Consider the following 21,255-nt stretch of genomic DNA (forward strand, 5'->3'; position numbering starts at 1 on the left):
TGGTCATATTACTATAATTGCTGTTATTATATTAATGTTATAGTTATTAGTTTGTGTGTTAAGATTTACTATTGACTTTTCTTTGGCTTTGCTTTATTTGTAATTGTTATCCTGACATGGCACCGTCATGTTAAAAAAGAAAGAAAAAAAGGAATACTTTTTAAAAAACTCTTTCCAACCAATTACATATACTTGCAAATATTCTGCAAATATGCTACATGAAAGCTAACATTAGAAAAATGAGATATCATAAAAGACAAAGCCACGGTGTATGCAGTACTCAGTTACTAAGGCAATACAAACAGAGCTTATAAATCTTTCTAAAAATATAACCAAACTTAGAAAACATTATTTTAAAAAATGAAAAATAGAAAAGGTAGCAATGGTTAAGTCACTTTTACTTAACAAACAAGACGCAGTTGAAAGAATATCAGGTGGATTTCAGCTGTTGATAAAACAGCAATAACAACAGCCTTTCATTATTTTTTCTCCTCGGTATCTCTTTATTTTTTAATCCTGCATTTTAGACAGCAAGCCTGGGGAAACTGGATTAGATTGGATTTAATTTGTGTGCAGTGACCCATTAACATTTCCTCATTAGACAGAGGAATGGGAAGGGAGAGGTGTTGATAAAAATGTGTGAAAGCGGCTTTCAGTCAGCTTTTTCCCTCTCTTGCCACATGTAGCATGGAGAGATCCTTCAAGAAGACAATGCCCATCTTCAATACAAATACAAACAGGGGCATAAACTCCAGCAATTCTATAAACTATTCATTGTGGGTTACCACTGAACTGAAACAATACAACCCACCTTCTTTTTAGTGCTGGAGAGAACCTATTCTAGAATTACATTAAAATGAGTATGATGTTGTGATAGAAGAATGTGGGACTAGGGTCGGGGTCATCTCTTTTGTGTTTGAAATAGTCACTTCCTCTCAACTTAACCTCCATTATTGAGCTGCTAAGAGGATAAACTTTAGGCCTGAAAAGACGTGCATCTTCTGGCCATCCAATAAATCCACTAACACGAATTAACAATTTAAGCATTCAATACAAGTCTGCGTTTGTTGTTTTACTAAAATATAAAATAATTCAAATAGCTCTAACTCTTTGCATCTATTGTTTGCAGCCCATACTGAAAAACATAATCTGGAACTTTACTGACTTCACCACATGGTTATATCTTAAGAGAAAATTGTTTGCAAACATAGGTATGTTTTGTTCTTACTTACCAGATAGTTTCCCAGTGATTAAAACTGTATCATCAAACAGCCATATATTTGCTTGGCTTTGGGGAAACAATGAAAGTGTAACCGATGAATATACTGTGGGAGATAAAATAATAATATATTATTACTTGCCCTGTAGCAGTGGTGGGTTTCAAATTTTTTTTAGAACCTCTTCTGTAGGCGTGGCCTGCTTTGTAGGAGTGGCTTGCCAGCCATGTGGCTAGGTGGGAGTGGCTTGCCAGCAATGTGACCGAGTGGTAGTGGCTTGGCAGTCATGTGACTGGGTGGGTGTGGCCAACTTGTAAAATGTGGTGAAACTTAACAATGCTCTTGCTTAGCAACAAAAATGTTGCTCAGAAACTCTGGCATTTGAAGCACGCAAGTCTTAAAGCTAGCAAGTTACAAGACCCTTGCACCCCTAACCCTTTAGAAAAAAAAACCCAGGGGTGTTCAAATTTGACAGCTTTAAGACTTGTGGACTTCAACTCCAGAATTCCTCCTCTAGCCATGTTGGCTCAGGAACTCTGGCATTGAAGTGTGCAAGTCTTAAAGCTGTCAAGTTACAGGACTCTTGCACCCCTAACCCTTTAGAAAAAAAAACCTCCAGGGATGTTCAAACTTGACAGCTTTAAGACTTTAAGGTTTAGATAGGACTCTTAGAGGCAGGTGGGGCGATTGGTGAGCCAGCCAATCAGTGAGAGGTGAGCGGGGCAAGCTTGGTGTGGATGGGCGGGGGATGGAGATGGAACCGGTTCTAAACGGCACGATAGATTTGTGGAAGAGGTTAGAACTGGCAGGAACCCACCCGTGCCCTGAAGAGTAGTAAAACTTAGATGGGAAAAGCTAAATCATCTGAAAAACATAATGATTATATTGAGTTTGATTAAATAAGGCGAAGGCTCAATTCCAGGGCCATCTATTTAGCAGACTTCAGATACAAGGGTCACCTTTCATTTTGAATACTATCTCCAAACAAAGGATGCCTGTTGGTTGGTAAAGAAGAATCAGGCAAGAGTTACTTTTCTCAGGGCTCTACTAAATCAAGTTTTTCCCATAATGAATTTTTCTAGGATGATCGTAAGAGTCGTGGTGGCGCATGGGTTAGAATTCATTATTGCAGGCTAATTCTGCTCACTACCAGCAGTTTGATCCTCACCAGCTCAAGGCTGACTCAATATCCTTCCGAGGCCGGTAAAATGAGGATCCAAATTTTGGGGGTCAATATATTGACTCTGTAAACCGCTTAGAGAGGGCCATAAAGCACTGTAAAGCAGTATACAAGTCTAAGTGCTATCGCTATTGCTATCATTGTATGAGCAAAGCCCTAAATCTCTCAACACGTTTTTATATTTTCTATATATTACTCATACACTTGACACACTTTATATTAAAAATAATGGAAATTTATAGATTTTTGTATATAAGCCTAATCATTTGACTATAGAAGATTTTATGTATGACAACTAACATAATGAAAAAAGTATGAAAGTAACCAGCTAAAATTTAGTAGTAGTAGCAGAAATCTGATTTTTACAGATATCAGGATAGGATTTGTTTTCCTTTCTTCTTGCCTTGTGGAGAAGGAAAAAGAAGATTCATTTTGAGCATAATTCTTTGTAATTTTGCTAGATATGCTCTTTACCTTTTGCGTGAAGAATATATTCAGGTTTTTTTATTCATGTATATCTTAATAAAAAGAAATGGAAGTTTCAATACATACAGAAATTTATGTATTGAAGCCTCCATTTCTCCTCCTTATATACAGTAATTTTAATTTTACATTTCATCTGCTAAACATGTTATTTTGGGGGGAGAAGCATGAATATATGTCCATTTATGCATGCAGAATGTCCCATGTTGTTAGTTGAAAACGTAAGTTATTTTCAACAAAGTTTAACCAGATCAGGGGTCTCCAACCTTTCAGACCTCATGGACCACTAAATTCATAATTTTAAATCCCATGGACCACTAATATGATCTGCCTAATGACCAGCTGGGTGGGCATGGCTAAACGGTCATGTGACTGGGTGGGTGTGGCTAACTCAATGTCACTCACGTCAAGGGGCACTTCACCAACCTCTACTCGCCCCTCCCTTCCCAGTCACTCCTCGCCTGCCACACAGGCTCCTTAGGGCCCCAACAGGAAGCAGTTGTTGGGAGCTAAGCAGCCATCGCAAAAAAGAGTTGACAAAACAGCTCAGTTCAAATTGGATCTGACCGAGAAGGAGGCTCAGTAGAAGCCTTCAATGAGGACTATGAGCATAGACTTTGCAAGCAAAGGGAAATCCTGTGGGAGTGCAAGGCCAGGTACTGGCGCCTGGAGGCTCAGCGGGCCGAGATGGTCAGCCAGTTCCAGGCCATGATGCACTGGAACAAGGTCCTCCAGCTCTTCGCCACCAGCGGCACTTCCCTCCAGCCTTCACCCAAAGGCCCACACCAGGAGGCCGAAGCAGACCTCAAGTCAGAATTTGTGCCCCTCTCCTACCCATACAAAAAGACCCCAAAGGGGGAGACTCTCTGCAGCAACACTAACAGTCATTGCATGTATCCATCCCAGGGGCCACAGTTTGAGGACCCCTGATTATGTGCAATATAAACAAATGCAAATGATTTTTCTGTGGAACACCAAAATTTCCCCATGGACTACCAGTCCACGGACCACCAGTGGGTGACCGGTGGACCAGATGATACAACAAGAAATAGAAATCCAAAAAACTGGATTTGACAAAAATATGGATTGACAAAATGTAATTGTGCAAAGGCTAGGAGAAAGATAGTGTATCACATGTGGTCTGTTGCGAGAAATGAATGTTTATTAAAACAACAAATGTCTGTTCCTAAGGGCATACTTCTACTCATTTTATTATATGGCACTGAGGATTTCGTAAGTTAGGAGGAACAAAGGTACATTTAATGCAGTGAGAATGGATTATTTAGGTGGCATTGTGTGTAAAAAATAAAGGAGATTGGGTGAAGACTGAAAGGGTGACGAACATAGGAAAAAGCAAAAATAAGTGACCAATATGAAATAAATGAATTACTAAGTGATTTTGCTCAATGAAAATAACAACTGAATCACAGAACAAATTTTTAAAAAGGAAATTAAATGGGTAGAAAGGAAGGGGAAAATGGAGAGGGCAAGATGAAAAGCATATGCCACCTAAAGAACTACATAATTAACTTTTAAAAAATTGGCTTAAAGAAAATATTTTTTTTTTAAAAAGGTGTTCTTAAGCTTGCTTACTTACTTGGCATTCTCCCAGTTTTCCAAGGTAAAGGTGTTAACATGTAACCATCTTTATAAGAAACAATGGTTAAACTCAGACCTAGCTGATAGGGAACCTGTATCAATACTGCTCCATTCTTTCCAGTTAGAGTAGAATTTGTTTTCGTATAGTTGACAAAGATGTCCACAACAGCTTGCTGTAGGTACTGGTGACTGATTATATCATTAACTTGCACTTTCAGGGTAAACATAGGTGCTATAAGAAAGAAAAGAAAAGAGTAATCTCAATTATTTTATTTAAATTCCAGCACTTTTTTTTAAAAAAAAAGAGTGGTTTTTGATTTCTTGGGGATGCATTTTTGAACATCTAGGAAACATTTGCAGGTTTCATGACTTCAAAGAAAGCAAAACATGATCCATAGTAACTGGATTGCTAAGACTTCTATGGAGAAATACATATTTGCATTTTCTTACTTATATCCTATAAAGCGTACACTGATTTTGAAGATCCATAAGGATGACTTGTGCAGAATATCCCCCACCTTCAAGTGAAAAAGTAGACAGAAAGATAGAAGAGGAAAAAGTATGAGACGGGCTATGGCATAAAACCAATAGAGTTCCTCTGCATATTTATGAGGTATATATGGTGGACGGAATAGAATAAATACATTTCACCAGGCAAGTTAGGTTGACTTCAATCACATTTCCAATTTGGTAGTTCACAGTTTTCTTCAGCACATATTCAGTTACATCAATAGCAATCAAATATTATTTCATCTGAAGCTAAATATAATTTTTATATAATTTGGAAGCTGACGTTCTCTGAAAAATTACACTTACAGAGAGACTAAAGCTTTGTGCACTCTATATGTTGCAAATGCAGAAAGCAGGATGATTTACATCCTGAATATAAATTGCTATATACAGTAATCGTTTTTCTAAGCCTTGTTCAGAAATAGTGGAGGATCTTAAATCCTATTTTTCCTGAAGTATTTTGGTACCGAAAAGCAAATTCCCATACTCCCAAAAAAACCTTGTTTCACCTGAAGATGCCATTTCACTGTAACAGTTAATGCTATCATTCTATAGCTACTGTTTTGATTTTAAGGCCAAGAAAATTTAACCTGGAATAAAAATGGAAAGGTTAAAAATCTGTAACTCAGATAAAATGTGTTATCTTTGGCTCAATATTTCCTCAATTACCAGTTAGAAAATACTGTATACCCTTAGCAACTTATCTGAGATTATTGGGCGGACTGTACTGATAGCCTTCCAGTTGCAAACCAATTTTTCATTGACTGTTTCAAATTACAGCGAAGGTAAACAAATAGTACCTTATGTCCAATCCCCAAAATTACAGCTGCTACAGTGCCTCTGAGCTCATGTAATCAAAATTTTGACACTTGGAAGCTTGCTCTCACTTATGACTGCAAGGTTGCTACAACTCTCTCTACCTACCTATCTCCCCATCTCTGCTATTTTGGGGCCCTTCATTTCATAGTCTCTGTTGCCCTAAACTCTGCTGTTTTATGCCCTTTGCTGTCTTTTTGTTCTCGCTGATCAAGCATACTCAAGACTGGCTCTTCACAAGCAACTACTGGCTGCATGGGGTCTTCTTTTCAAGAGCACATGGGGGTGCTTTCCTCATAATATTACAGAATTACATGTGGCCAGCAGGTTGCCCCGTGAAGGGTCTTACTAGGCAGGCCTAAGTAACGGTGGACACCAGAAGATGGAGAAGATCTGATAGCGTGATGGAGTAGGGAAGCACAAAGCTACAGATGCCTTGAGTACAGGGCAATGAGGAAAACTGGGGCTTTGAACCCTGCTGCTGGGCCACGATAGCTGAGGCTTCGTGCTGTAGTGCTGGGCCCATCGCATGTCATCCAGTCACATTTCCAATAATGAAGGTAGAAAGTTGCGTAGAAGGGGAACAGAGCTGTTGCTTTCAATGGACATTTTCAAGAACTGGAAGATAGGCCTTCGAAAAGCAGCAGAGTCTAAGTATTGTACTGATTGTTTGTTGTAGAACTAAGAAAACTCACATTTATGTTTGATTTGATTTGATTTTGATTTGATTTTATTTGTCTTGTATGCTGCCCACTCCCGAAGGACTCTGGGCGGCTCACAATAGACAAGGGAAAGGGGGAAAACTAGACAAAGACAACACTTTAAAAACAAAACCACAACATTCACAATTTCCGTGGGGCTGGATATTCACAGGCCCCCCGGCCAGCTGGAGCAGCCAGGACGGTAGTAAGGGTCCGGATCTCGACAGGGAGATCATTCCAGAGGACTGGAGCTGCAACAGAGAAGGCTCTCCCCCGGGGGGGTCGCCAGCCGACATTGGCTGGCAGATGGAATCCGGAGGAGACCTAACCTGTGAGATCTAATCGGTCTGAGGGAGGTAATCGGCAAGAGGCAGTCTCTCAGGTACCCAGGTCCGATGCCATGTAGGGCTTTATAGGTAGCGACCAGCACCTTGAAGCGGATTCGGAGACTAATGGGTAGCCAGTGCAGCTCGCGGAGGATAGGTGTGACGTGGGTATACCTGGGTGCACACACATTCGCTCGCGCGGCTGCGTTCTGGACTAACTGGAGTCTTCGAACACTCTTCAAGGGCAGCCCCATGTTCCCCAGTTCCCTACAGAACTTTTTAGGACAGTCTCTTCTCATCCTGATTTTCCTCACAGGTTTGCTGATGTGACCATAAAATAAAAGGATATCCTCCTTCTCTACTAGACCACTTTGAGCTTCAAGAAGAAATACAGAATACAAATACAATAAATAATCTAATCTATTCAAGGCTCTGAAGTTCACTAGCACACATTATTGTGCAAAGCAGCTTCCATGTTGGCTCTCTACTAGCAAGCACTCAGTTCTGGTGTTCAGAAATAAACTAAGTGCTTTTTATTTATTTATTAGGGCTACTTATTAATGCAATCAATAATGGGTGAACGCATATTAAAAGAATATATATGTTTCAAGGATCCTCAGTGGAGGCAGCAATGGATTCCTGGATGCTATGCCTTCAGATATGACTGATTACCACTTGAATTCCTGTCAATGAAGTCTGGCTCACATGTTTTCTATAGCTACTCTAAGGAGAGACACTTGTAGCAACAACTTCTGTTTGGCTCATAAACAAGTTCAAAATTCTGACTTTCCTTTAATGCATGTGGAGGCAGTCCCTCCTGTAATAAGTCGTTCATGCTTCTTAAGATAAAACAGTGCTTATTTAGAAATCTCACTTCCTCAGTTCCTAATAACCTTTGGCCTCTGCCTCCCAGCAATTTGCCTCCTTGCAGCAAACAGCCTGGTTAGCTTCAGCACAGACTGATTTAGCATGAGCAGCTGATTGGCGGTTGGATTGGCCTCCCGGAATACAACCTATCAGCTTTTCCAGGCTGCGGGAATCACCACCCATCACCGCCACCTATCACTGCCTCCGCGCATCTCATTTTCAGCCGCCGTATGTCCCTTTTTTGGCCCATTCTAGGTGGTGGGAATAGGTGGAATGGGCTGAAAATGGGATGCGCGGAGGCCGAAAAGTTATTCACAGAGGCCGGAAATTGGGCACACGAAGGGGGTGGTAGGTGGCTGCAATGAGCTGTGATCCCTGCAGTCTGGAACAACTGATAGGTGGTATTCCGGGAGGCCAATCCAACCACCAATCAGCTGCTCATGCTAAATCAGGCTGTGCTGAAGCTGACCAGGCTGTTTGCTGCAAGGAAGCAAATTGCTGGGAGGCAGAGGCAGATTTTTTTTTCTTGTCTTCTTCCCCAAAAGCTAGGTGTGTCTTATAGTCCGGAACGTCTTATAGTCCAAAAATACGGTAATTATTTTTTTTTAAAAAAAAACCATGGTTTTGTTTGTCTTTGAAATAAACTTTTTAAAAAAATAATTGCAAATCATACCTGGGAAAATTTGCTAATCATTAGCATGTTGAGTGTCACTGTTGTGTTGCTGATTCCAGGAATCAAATTTGCATTGCTGTTTATTGTGAATACATATTTTGCAGATTCTAGATTTCAAACATACACTGATTTGCCTCTTTAGTCACCCTACTGGAGCTAATAGAGGGAAGGACATGGCATTTAACTCAACCCACTGTGCAAATCACTCTTATAGGTAGGCATTAATAAATGTAGACCAGGGTATTTCAAACTATGTTCCCTCAAATTTTAGGTTATATGAAAACTTAATAAATTTACTTCGAGAGTCTAAGGACAAAAAAAATTTCAAACAGCCAATTTTTCTATCACCAGAGCTTCACCTCTTAAGCACGACTTAAAACTCAGGTTCTGGGGTCTCAATAAGTTTGAAACCTTTGCTAGAGTCATCTGGCAGCTAGAGTCAGCAAGGAGTGAGAGTGGTGAGGAGAGACATGTGGTGGGATCTTTGGTGCAGCTGCATCATTAATTGATAAAGATATTTACATACCATGACAGTTCCCTAGGAAATCTGGGGGGAAAATTAGGTGGGGAGAGGGAGAGTAGTGCAAGGTGGTGGAAACTGAGGATCTGGAAGGCAGCTGCAATGCTATGCAAAATAAATCAACTTCATGAGCTGTCAGAAATGGCAGTTGCTATGGGCTGCCGTTCAGATTGCTGGAAGTAAGGAGGACTGATAAACACAACAGAATGTCATTAGAGTTGGCAGGGCCAGGGACTAGAAAGGTACCTTAACAAGGCCTAGAATTCTACCCTTGTTCCCACTGCCTGACAGGCTGATGAGAATCTGCTACTCAGTGGCAAGGGACTGGCTTGCATAGGGAGGAAAGGATGTGTGTGTGTTTTCTTCTTTGCAGCATCCCCAATTTGGGGGGGGGGGGAGGGTTGTTGTGTTCTGCTTTGCCAAGCCCAGTCTCCTCCACCTGGTCATTGTGCTCTTAAGATCTTCTAAGATTGTCAATAGCCTTGCCACACCTCTGAAATAAGATTAAATGGTCCAAATCCCTCAAAACAGCAGTTCTTCTAATCTCTAACATATTAAGCTGCCAAACAGCAATGACACAGGATTTTAGATCACACTAAATCGTATTGTTGACTGTCTTTCTGCATCATTTCCATCAGGAGGTACAGGTAGCTCTCGACTTACGACCACAATTGAGCCCAAAATATATGTTGTTAAGTGAGACATTTGTTAAGTGAGTTTTGCCCCATTTTACGACCTTTCTTACCACAGTTGTTAAGCGAATAACTGCAGGCGATTAGTTAGTAATACAGTTGTTAAGTGAATCAGGCTTCCCCATTGATGTTGCTTGTCAGAAGATCGCAAAAAAGGGATCACATTGGCCTTGGGACACAACAAAGATCATAACTATGAATCAGTGGCCAAGCATCTGAATTTCGATCACGTGATCATTGGGATGCTGCAAAGACCATCACTGTGAAAAATGGTCATGAGTTATAATTTTTAATTGCTGTTGTAACTTTGAATTGTCACTAAATGAACCGTTGTAAGCCGAGGACTACCTGTACAGTGTCTGAAGAAGATATGCCAATCCTGACACTCAATAAATACTTGTTCAGAGCTTAGGAAGAACAACCCTCCTCATATATATTTAAGACCTTGATTATGAAAACTCTGGGAGTTACATCACATAAAAACTTCTCCTTTGGCAATTTTCTATGAAACTCCAAGATGATGCTAACCTTGTGAAAGTGATATACCATTCGGCCTATAAACCCAGAAGAGCAAGAAGATGCTATCCTAATCTCCAGCCAGAAAATTAAGTTTTTGAGTTTCGTTTTTAGATTAAATTAGGACACCGTATATATTGTTGTCTATGGGCAGCTTCTTTAATCTCTTAATACCTACAATCCCCATCTTATAAAAGGTGCAAGAGAAATGTTTTAAAAATGTGTTACAGGGTAATCCTTGAAAGTTGTCTTTTTTAAAAAAAAAAAAAGATCTACTATTTCTGCCATTTTTTTTCCACATCTTGCCAAGAAAACATGACAGTAAGGATGAGAAGATGAAGATGGTCATAGCCATGTCACTAAACACTTTCTCTGTTAAGGTACTTTTAATGTCTTGGTCAGGAGTTAGCAATTTTTTTCTGTAAAGGGCCACATCCTGGCCCTCTTCTGCCATTATGGCTGTGTCTGGCAGGCCTGCAAGTGAAGAAGTTACCAGCCAGACAGTTGGACAGACCAGCTCATCAGTAAGGAAGCTGCCACCACCCAGGATGCCCTACCCTTGGCCCCCAAAAGGCCGAGGCTCAGGCCTGAAACTCTGCCGCTTGCCTGCTGTCCATTCTTATCTCACAGCCCCCATAAAAACAAGCATTTGCCCCATGAACTATAGTTTCCTGTTGTGGCCCAGCAGGAGCCGTTGGAGCTGCCACCAGACTCCGACAGCGAGGGGCCCTATGAGTAGGCTTTGGAGGATGTGGAGGATCCTGGACAGGGTTCCGACTCCGAGCAGGGCGCAGAGAGACTGGTTGGCCACCAGAAGGCGCTTGAGCCTTGGACCAGTGGGGAGGAGACAAGGGGGAGTGATCCAGAAGCCAGCAGTGAGTTGTTCCTGGATGCACGCCATCAAAGAGCTACTAGGCGTCAGGAGCAATTACGAAATTACAGGTGATTGTACTCAGTTGGTGGTCATTAGCTCCTCTCCAGACTATAAAAGCTACTTGTGCACACGGCCCTCTTTGTAGAAGTCAATGCAGGAGTGAATGTCGGAGGACAGTACTGTGAGCTTGGCAGGCTGGATTGCTGCCAAGCCTTATCTGTGTTTATTGCTGCCTGAGTTTGTCTGAGTTGCTGCCAAGGTCTTTATCTGTTTGTTATGCTTGGCTTTCAGCCACCGAGGTTTTGGTGTTTTGCTAATTAAAGTACATTCCAGTTAAGCTTGTCTCGGCATTCGTTACTGGACGGAGGAGGGGTCAGAACAGTTTCACAACCCCTAATCCAACTTTCTAAATCTGAAAAGGCTAATCTATGGCATAAGCAGCCAATAAGGGGGGGGGGGGGGGTATGTTAAAGAACATTTCTGCATCAAAGATGTATGGAATCTCATTCTGTTCCTTAGCACTAAATTCGTCCAGGGATCTTTTTACAGTCTTTTCAGTTTGCTCTGTTTAAAAAATTCCTGATGTAAACTTCAGATTTTACCAGACGTTGTCTCCAATGTGCATCTCACTTGCCAAGGATCTCCGAACCCCATGTGCAGGGTGATTTATTTGGTCATGGTTGAATGAATACCATCATATTCCATGTCTCACTCATGCTATTTCCTGCTCAGACTTATTAAAGATATGAAAGGTGCACTGACCTATAAAGAAGAAATCTGTTATGCTGAAAATACCAGTCTTCTCACTACATTAATTCAGCATGCACAGTATCACAGAAGGCCAACAATAAAAGCAGCTAATAGATTCAGCTCACTCCAGTAGGATAACTCAGAGGGAAGCTTTGCCTCTCTGTGTGAGTCTGTCACAGGTCTGGAGGTGGGCCAGGCACACAAACACAGACTTTTTCCTCTAGTGAACTGATAAGTAGAAGGTGAGAATAGGAGCTCTGTTTCTCTTAGAAGAATGTTGCTGTAAAAGAAAGAATGGCTATTGTGCTGCCACTATAGCAGGCCTGCCAAGCTGGCGGCCTGTGGGCAGGATGCGTCATGCACAGGCCACACCCACCCTGGCTCTGCAAAGGCAAGAAAACTTCACAATACGACATGTAACGCCATCGAGTTTGACACCCAGGCACTATAGCCGTGATGCCGAACCTTTGGCACGCTTGCCACAGGTGGCACACAGAGTCCTCTCTGCGGGCATGCGAGCTGTCACCCAGATCAGCTTCACCGTGCACACGCCTGCCTGTCCTGCCAGCCAGCTGATTTTCGGGTCTCTGCTGTGCATGCTGAAGACATGTACACATGCACGGGAGGGGGGAGCATGGGTGGTTGTCCCCCCCCTACAGCCTATTTCTGTTCCAGGAGGTTGCAGGGAGGCCTGCTAGGCACAAAACATGGTGCGGGAGGCTCGCGCGCATGTGCGGTGGGGGCACAGGGGGTCACGCACATGCACGTGGGTCATGTGTGTATGCATAGGGGGCATTGCATTAGGGTGTGGGCACGCGCATATGCACTATCAAACAGGCACGTGATTTCGGCACGCAAGGAGAAAAGGGTTAGCCACCACTGTCTTAAAAAACAACAAAACTCTAGGGAGAACTGTCATTTGCATTTAAGTGTACTATGCACATTCCGTGCATTTTTAAAATTTCATAATGAATACTTCAAGAAAGAGGATCTCTAAACTGATTAACTTTACATTCAAATATTAATTCCAAAACTTAGTTAAATGGGGCTGTTTTAACTTTTCAGTGCATAAATCCTATTTTAAATTAATACAAGAGGAATTGGTGTTTTTTTTTAACCACCTGTATTGCTGGAAAAGGCCATGAGCAAGTCATATTGTGAATAAAAGGCTTTGCCTTTTTGATGGATTCCAAAAATTAAGGCTATTCCCTTCTAGAACTCATGGTGTTACCTAGTTGGCTAATGAAGTGCCTGCAAAAAAAATAACCAAACTCAGAGAGCACTAAAGACTCCACAGTTCAAACTTCAGCTACAAATACTCTCTTCTATTCCACATAATGATGGCCTTCTAAATAAACCATAATTGGTATAGTGGTAAAGTACAATGCTTTATAAGGGACGTGGTGGCTCAGTGGCTAAGATGCTGAGCTTGTCGATCAGAATGGTCAGCAGTTTGGCGGTTCGAATCCCTAGCGCCGCATAACAGAGCTCCGGTTACTTGTCCCAGCTTCAGTCAACCTTGCAGTTCAAAAGCACATACAAATGCAAGTAAAAAAAATAGGAACCACCTTTGATGGGAAGGTAACAGCATTTTGTCCGCCTTTGGGCATTTAGTCATGCTAACTGTTCTGACCCCCTCCTCCACCCAGTAACAAATGCCGAGACAAGCTTAACTGGAATTTCACAGCACTTTAATTAACAGGAAACATAAACTTCGGTGGCTGAAAGCCCAAGCATAAACAAACAAGCATAAACAAAAAGATAAGAACCTTGGCAGCAACTCAGACTTCAACATAGACAGATAACAGCTTCTCCAGTGTTATGAATGAAGTTGAATCCTGCAAATCAGACTCCTCCCCGAGTCCCTTCTTAAATACAATCTTGAAAGGAGCCTAATTACAACCAGCTGAGTCCAATTATCTTTTGTAACTGCGTAGCTGTGTTTTCCGTCAATCTGCCCGGCGTTGCCTGGCATCCAGGACCACCTCCCTTTTCTCCTCGTCACTACTCCAAGGCCTGACGTCATGAGAACACTCCCTTCGGCTCTCACCGCTGCTCCATGCCTCAGGCGCCTCCTGGTGACCAACCAGCCTCTCTGCGCCCTGCTCGGAGTCGGAACCCTGTCCAGGGTCCTCCACCTCTTCCAGAGCTGACTCATAAGGCCCCTCCCTGTCGGAGTCTGTTTGCAGCTCCAACGGCTCCTGCTGGGCCACAACACTAACCACATGACAAGGAGAACGTCTTCAGACAGCGCTGGCTCTTTGGCTTTGAAACAGAAACGAGTGCACACCCCTAGAGTCAGGAACAACTAGCACATATGTGCGAGGGGTACCTTTACCTTTACAATACAAGTCAGTATGCAATCTTCTTTGGGCTTAAATTATACAATACACTACAAAAACAGAAAGTCTCATATTTTTATTCTACCTGAATTGGTTAACATCCAAATTTCTCCATAACTAGTAAAATGCAGAAATGATAGACTAGAGCAGTGTTTCTCAACCTTGGCAACTTGAAGATGTCTGGACTTCAAGTCCCAGAATTCCCCAGCTAGCGAATGAGGAAGATTACAAAAGACACAGAGGGTTATCTTTAGCCTTGGTATTCTGGATTATAGTAATATGTTGATCCAACTTTATATTTTAGTTCATCTCATGCATTCAAATTCCACATCAAAGGGACAGCATTTACCTCTTTCTAGACCTGTTGGAAGTATATTGAATAATTCTGCTACAAACCTTTACCTCCAGACCTCACTCCCAATCTGCCTCCTAAAATGGTACAGACTATCCTGAGAACTGGATCCCTGTCTATTAGGTTTGCAGGCAAGTGCATTTCCACATGCTTGTTCCTTAATAATGTTCTAACTAAAGTACCCAAAAGCAATTTTTTAACGCACAAGCAGATTTTCCCCAAATATAAAGCATATACAGCATTACCCTGTTTCCCTGAAAATAACACCTCCCCGGATAATAAGCCCACTCGGGCTTTTGAGCACATGCGCTAAAATAAGCCCTCCCTGAAAATATTGCACGACAGCAGCAGCTACGAGGTGACCATGCTCGCTACCTCCTGCACCTCAAAAATAATAAGTCCTCCCCAAAAATAAGGCCAAGTGCTTATTTCAGGGGTCAAAAGAGAATAAGACACTATCTTATTTTGGGGGAAACACAGAATCAAGATGCATAAAATCATGATTTTTATGTTTTTGTATGTGTGACAGAAAGAAAACTGACTCATCTGAGCTGTCATGCTAGAGAAGGCTCCTGCGTTTTTATTGGACAGCAGAGGTGATTTAACCAGCAAGTACTGGAGAGCATAACAGCATACATGTCACCGGAAGGCAAAATCATAAAACAGCGTCTCACTTATTTTGACCGTGCCATGTGGGGGAATTCATTGCAGAAATCAATTACGTTTGGAAGAATCAGCAGTAAAAGGAAAGCAGGCTGTCAAAGAACACAGCAGCTGGACACCATTAAAGGTGACACCAGCCAGAACATAGAGCAACTCATAGTAGTGCAAGATTGAAAGATGTGGAGAGACAGAATCGTTGAGTCAAGACACAATGAATGGATATCATCATCATCTTCTTCAAGTGCATCTATCTGGTGACATCCGTTTTAATTGTGACAAAAACTAATAGTTTTTCTGTAGAATAACAGTTCTACTGAACAAGTCAAAAAGATTTAATGGCCTGTCCTATATGATCAGCCCCATCTTTTTAAGACACGTGTGTATCCTGCCACAAATAGTTGGGTTGAAGCGGGGGCTTGGTGGTCATGAGAAAATACTTTCTGGTACAATAATTGCTGTTTCAAGGAACAGCTTTCTCCAAAGAGATTGGCCCAGATTTTAATGATATAAAATATATATGGCAAACAAAAGAAATAGTAAAGATTGTAACCAAGTAATGCCAGCAAATCTGGGAACATCACAGCAGCCAACAGACTGGAAGAGATCAATCTACATACTAATACCAAGGAAAAGAAACTCAGTATCATACAATATTTCTAATTTCACACATAAGCGCAAACCCCACCACCACCATCACACTTAAGACCATCCAATACAGACTACAGCCATGGAGATGCCAGATGTACATGCTATAAATATAATAAGGAGACCACTAATCCACAGCATCACTTTCTGATCCAGATAAACTGGGACTCAAAGAAATGCAGCATTAAATGACCCAGACTGTCTGCTCTTAAAAGTAATCCAGACAAGACACACAAATCATGAGTCTTAACACTGTGAGATCCATTTTCACTGGCAGAGGGTTGTAGAAGGCCGTCGCAGCTGAAAATGGAGCTCGAGAGCCCGTTTTCGCTGATGGAGGGACCAAGGGACAGTCCTTCGCTGTTTCCAGGGTGGCCCCGAGGGCCAGATCTAAGCACTCGGTGGGCCGGATCCAGCCTGCAGGCCTTGGGTTTGACACTTCTGGTCTAGAGTCTATAATTCCTTGGTTGGATGTATCTGTAATGGGTGTGGAAGGCAGGAGGGAGAGTCACAACCTGAACAATTGCATACAAGAGGAATGGCAAGCGACTCCCAAAAACTAAAACCATACATTTCTTTTGGCCTAGGGCAGTGATTGCTAACCTTTTTTCTCCTTGCATGCCGAAATCGTGTGTGCCCACTCACAATGCAATGCACCCGCACCCCAGGGCATACATGTGCGACCCACCCTGCATATGCACCCCCCCTCACCTGGCCTACTCGGCCTCCTGCGCCACGACGGGTGGGCGTTTTTGCCCTCCCCAAGCTCGGGAGGCTTTCCTCAAGTCTCTGGGAGGGGAAAAATGGCCTCTCCCAGGCTCCAGAGGCCATCTGTGTGGCAGAGACCCGAAAATCAGCTGGCCGGTGGGAGGCATGCATGCATGCGCAGTGGAGTGGAGCTGAGCAACAGAAAGGTCTCTGCATGGTGCCCTAGACCCAGATGGCGAACCTATAGCACACACCTTTGGCATGCGTGCCATAGGTTCGCCATCATGGGCCTAGGGGTACCATTAAAAGATTAAGTCACTAAGGGAACCAAGAAAATTTGGAGACTTTTGATGTTAGACAACTACTTGAAATGTTGTCAGAATCATCATTATCACCATCATCATCCTCAGAGGCCCCTTCAGCATTTTACCATGCAATTATTTTTTTTAGAAACCTCTTTACACTATCTTAGTGACCAAGAGAGACTGATTTCTGAAGCAGTAATAATACAAAGATGCCGGATAGCTAGCACAGAAAAAAAAAAAGGGGGGGGGGATAAAAACCAAATAAATTTATCTCCAAACTCAGGAAAAAAAATACTGTCAGCAAGATGTTACATTTGAGTAATTTAATTCCCCCCCCCCACTAAAATCCATATAATTCTTGATTCATTTCAAGAATTATGACAGAAAAGGCCCTGAAACACCCAACATCTCTTTGTAAAAAAATAAAATAAAAGGTCCAAATGGCATGTGCTGTTTAACTGCATGCATTTCTAAGCCTGAAGAATATCACGTTTTTTTTCAACCCAGGATTAGATTTGGATTCTTTGTAAAAAAAAAAAAATAGGTACCAACTATAATAGCTATAATCACAATTCACCAAAAATAAAAATAAAAATAAAAAATGGACAGCTATCCACCAACCTTTTGCTATCCTTTCTCTAAGTTACATGCAATACTTGGTATTCTTAAGGATTTGGATAATGATGGGACCAATCAACGTTTCAGTCTGGTAAATGCTTGCAGAGGACATAGGGAATGGCCTTAAAGGTAAGCCAGAAAAGCTGCTAGCAAAGGAGTGGAGTGGTCAGATAAGCAGGGCTTAAGTCCTTTCTAAGAAATTAATTTGAGAAAATCTCTCAACACAGGCCTCTCCTTAGTTCACCCAAAGATAAAGTGAAGAAAAAAAGAGAATTATTTAAACTTGCAAGATTCAGTTACCATAGTTGTCCTGACCTATGTAACTAGATCAATCAGTGCTTCAGTGTGCGATGCAAGGCTGTTCTTATGAGAGAAGCAGCCACAGCTTTAGTTATTCATCCTCAGAGCTAATCCAATTCAGGTGACTGTAATTGAAAGATTTGAAGCAGCGGGCGGGATGACAGGGACCAGTGATTAGAACAGGCTCCTTCTCCTCCTCATGGTTTTTATCTTAAAAGTAGCAAGCAAGTAAATAAACACAAAATAATATATAATATATAGAATGACCACTAAACATACGTTAATTTTATTTGGGGGGGGGGATGGTGTTTGACAGTAAATTTGTTCAAGCTCTAAGATTCCTATCACCACCCTGCACCATGAAAGAATTCCATGCACATGTGCACAGGGGGGGGGAGGCACGCATGTGCAGGGGAGGATCATGCACGCATGTGCAGGGGGTTGCACACACATGCACAGGTGGGTGGGCACACGTGCACATGCGATAGCGTGCACACGCACACTTTTGACACACCTTTAGAAAAAGGTTAGCCATCACTGAACTTCAGTGCCCAACTGATATTGAGTATTATGGAAGCTGCTATCCAATATAGCTAGTCAGACCAGTTTATGTGTTGAATTTTGACCAAGAACACCTGGATTCAAATCCTTCTCTTATTTGTGACATCATTTATTATTTGTTATTATTCATTTATTATTCTCTTATTCTATATTTTGCATACTGAAGCTGAGGAAGATTGGTCGTGACATTTTTCCTTTATTCTTAAAATATAAAGTAATCTCCTTATTCTATAGCAGTGTTTCTCAACCTTGGCAACTTGAAGATGTCCGGACTTCAACTCCCAGAATTCCCCAGCCAGCATTCGCTGGCTGGGGAATTCTGGGAGTTGAAGTCCAGACATCTTCAAGTTGCCAAGGTTGAGAAACACTGTTCTATAGGATCAATTCTCAAGAGCCCTAGCATGCTTCACAGTTCTTTACAGCCCTTTCTAACAGTTTACAGAGTCTATATATTGCCCCAAAAATCTGGTTCCTCGTTTTACCGACCTGAGAAGGATGGAAGGCGGAGTCAACCTTGAGCCGGTGAAATTTGAGGTGCCAAACTTCTTGCAGCAGGCAGTCAGCAGAAATAGCCTGCAGTACTGCATTCTAACCACAGCTCCACCATGGCGCTTAATAAATTCATTCAGTTTTAATAGCACATTGAATTTTTAAAAAGCCCCCCCCCCACAAATGTGCAGTTATTTCCATGATATTTTCCATAATATGTTTTAAACCCACACTTTATCATTACTCAGTCATTGAAGCAAATACCGGTAAATGTATTGGAAAATTCAGAAGAATACACAACCTCAAATTGTAACTATGCTACATAGCCTACCTTATTATCAGATAAATGCAAAGCTCAGGTTGCATAAATATGTGGATCAAAGTTATCCCCCCCCTCTTAATCTTATTTAAAAATGCCAGCTTCATTTAATCATATCACTATATCTTTCAAATGGATGCTGCTTAACCATAGAGTCACATTTCCATAAAGAAGAAATGTATTCTTGACTCTCTTGCCAGAGACACATTCAAGCTATACTGAATTAATATGAGGATTTTTAAGACATAAATGATGAGCTGCTAACTTAAAGTAGCTCTGATCCAAACATTAAAAATAAGGCTTCATATGAGTACCAATTATTTAATAACATAACTGTAATGTAGGAGAATCTGCAAAGCAAGATTCATTTCAGAATCTTCTTATGGAAGAAACATGGTACTCACTATTAGCAGGAAGGTATATATGTGGGGAGGGCAGGAAACAAATGAGCTCATAGATTTGTATCAGAAGGGAGATGAAATACAGATTTCATTTCATTTATTAGACTTGTATGCCGCCCTATTCCCGGAGGGACTCAGGGCGGCGAACAGACATATGGGAAGGGGGATACAAAAACAAACAAAACAAGACAAGATACAAAGACAAGTTAAAACCACACAGCAATCAGCAATTCGAGTGGGAGCAATTCGAGATTAGTCTTTGCAGCCAAGATCCAAGATACACTTACTTTTAAGGCATGTTCACTATTACCTTACAAACTAAAGACCACTTTCAAGTGGCATACAGAATATATTGCAAAGCCACCACTTATCCTTCAAAGGGTAATGCTAAATGATATAATATTTGAAGACTTAAGAGAAAAAGAGACAGCAAAGTTCACTCTGATTAGGAAGAGAGAGAAAACCTTTATCATTAAAAAGTATAGGCAATGTCACAAACCAACACTTCTTTTGTAAATTAAACCATAAATTAAAACCATCAAAGATGCAGTCACAGATCACTGAATAGCTACACTCCTGACTGGATGTGTCATACATGACATTATTTGAACCAATGCCCAGTGAAAGCAGAAAATGGGAGTTGCTCAATATTCAAACACTAGGATTTGCACTAATGTAGAACTGTAAATATCTAGATATATACTGAATACATATGTGCACGTACAAACAGACAAAATTTTGATATGCAAAAAAAAAAAAAAAATCCAAAACCCTCTTGTGCTTAAATTATGGACTCTAGCCTACCAATCAGAGGCATCTTGTATAAATAAGAATAAAATATTTTCCTTTCTGTGGTTACAGGGGAATTGCGAAAGACAATCGAGTCGCCATATGCCAAAGGAGCTGCTTTCATATTCACTTTAAAGTAGAGCTGCAGCTGCTCTTCAGGAGAGATTAAAACCCCCGCAGTGGGAAAGGAAGAGCAACTGGAGGGCTAATTCACACCTCCCAAGAGGCAAGGAAGCCGCTTCATTAAGCACACAGTGGTCAAGACCCTTCCCCAGCAACCCTACCCATAAATAACAAGTGACACATGTGGTCTAATGTAATCCCCCTGAGAAAAGGGGAGTCTGCTAGACTTATAAGGAAAAGCTGAGGCATCAAAGGGAAGGCACCTACCTACACCTGGGGAAAAGCTGTCTGAAGGCACAAATTGAAGGGGGAGGGAAGCAAGTAAAGGGAGGGGAGGGGGCTTACCTATAAGAGATAAAAGTAAGGTGGATTTTTTTTAAAAAGAGGCAGATGACATTCTCCAGAGAGAAAACATTTGGGGACCAGAGAAGGTTTATGCTACACCACCATTATAATCCTCCTCTCCAGAAGCCAACCTTATTTCAGTGTTTTTCAACCACTGTGCCGTGACATAGTGTAAGGTGTGCCGTGGGAAAATTACTTTATATATAGTCAATATAGGCACAGAGTTAAATTTTTTTAACATTTTCTAATGGTGGTGTGCCTCGTGATTTTTTTCATGAAAAAAGTGTGCCTTTGCACAAAAAAGGTTGAAAAACACTGCCTTATTTCCCTACCTAGGAAAAAAAAAAAAAACCCTTTCTAAAAATTGTGGAACCTTTTGATGAAGAGCGCCCTTTCCCCGGGCTTCATTCCTTATTCCTTTCCTCTCCTCCCGCCTCCCCCTTTTCTTTTTAACCGAAGGGGGGAAAAAATGAATTCTAGCCTCCTGGCCCTTTTACCCGTCCACCTGAAGGCAAGTCGTGAGATGGATCTGGCGCAAAGGATGCGATGGGGAGAAGACGACGGGGGGGAA

The 21,255-nt window shown here is 41.6% G+C and overlaps 1 protein-coding gene across 1 annotated transcript in view; it reads right to left on the reverse strand.

Moving 5' to 3' along the window:
- FAM171B (family with sequence similarity 171 member B) overlaps window positions 1-21,255 on the reverse strand; it is a 43,646-nt gene that overhangs the window by 21,643 nt on the left and 748 nt on the right. Inside the window, 2 exon segments of the mRNA XM_032236521.1 lie at window positions 1,233-1,325; window positions 4,478-4,711. Coding sequence (XP_032092412.1) covers window positions 1,233-1,325; window positions 4,478-4,711 — 327 coding nt within the window.

The sequence above is a fragment of the Thamnophis elegans genome, chromosome 1 (assembly GCF_009769535.1).
Source record: "Thamnophis elegans isolate rThaEle1 chromosome 1, rThaEle1.pri, whole genome shotgun sequence".
Lineage (NCBI taxonomy): Eukaryota > Metazoa > Chordata > Lepidosauria > Squamata > Colubridae > Thamnophis > Thamnophis elegans.